Genomic DNA, 216 nt, shown 5'->3' with positions numbered 1-216 from the left:
CCCCAACCCCGCTGTCCTTCCTCCCGGCAGGTGAAAACCTTCGGGGCTCTGGGGAGCGGGGACGAGGACAACCTCGGCGTCTACATGGACCTGGTGGATGGCGTCGTCCTGAACAAAATCATGCTGCAGATGTGAGTGGGCTCCCGAGGGAGCGATGGGGGGTAGCCCCGCGCTGAGCGCCTCGGCACCTCGCCCGCGGGGGGCATCCGGGCTGCT

At 68.1% G+C, this 216-nt stretch overlaps 1 protein-coding gene across 1 annotated transcript in view; it reads left to right on the top strand.

Moving 5' to 3' along the window:
* The first annotated feature begins 84 nt into the window (after positions 1-84).
* CCDC88C (coiled-coil domain containing 88C) overlaps positions 85-216 on the top strand; it is a 98,578-nt gene continuing 98,446 nt past the window's right edge. Inside the window, exon 1 of the mRNA XM_009573559.1 lies at positions 85-131. Within this exon, the coding sequence (XP_009571854.1) occupies positions 85-131 (47 nt within the window). The remainder of the gene's footprint in view (positions 132-216) is intronic.

The sequence above is a fragment of the Fulmarus glacialis genome, unplaced genomic scaffold (genome assembly GCF_000690835.1).
Source record: "Fulmarus glacialis isolate BGI_N327 unplaced genomic scaffold, ASM69083v1 scaffold25702, whole genome shotgun sequence".
NCBI lineage: Eukaryota > Metazoa > Chordata > Aves > Procellariiformes > Procellariidae > Fulmarus > Fulmarus glacialis.
This window is presented reverse-complemented; position numbering and strand designations above follow the sequence as displayed.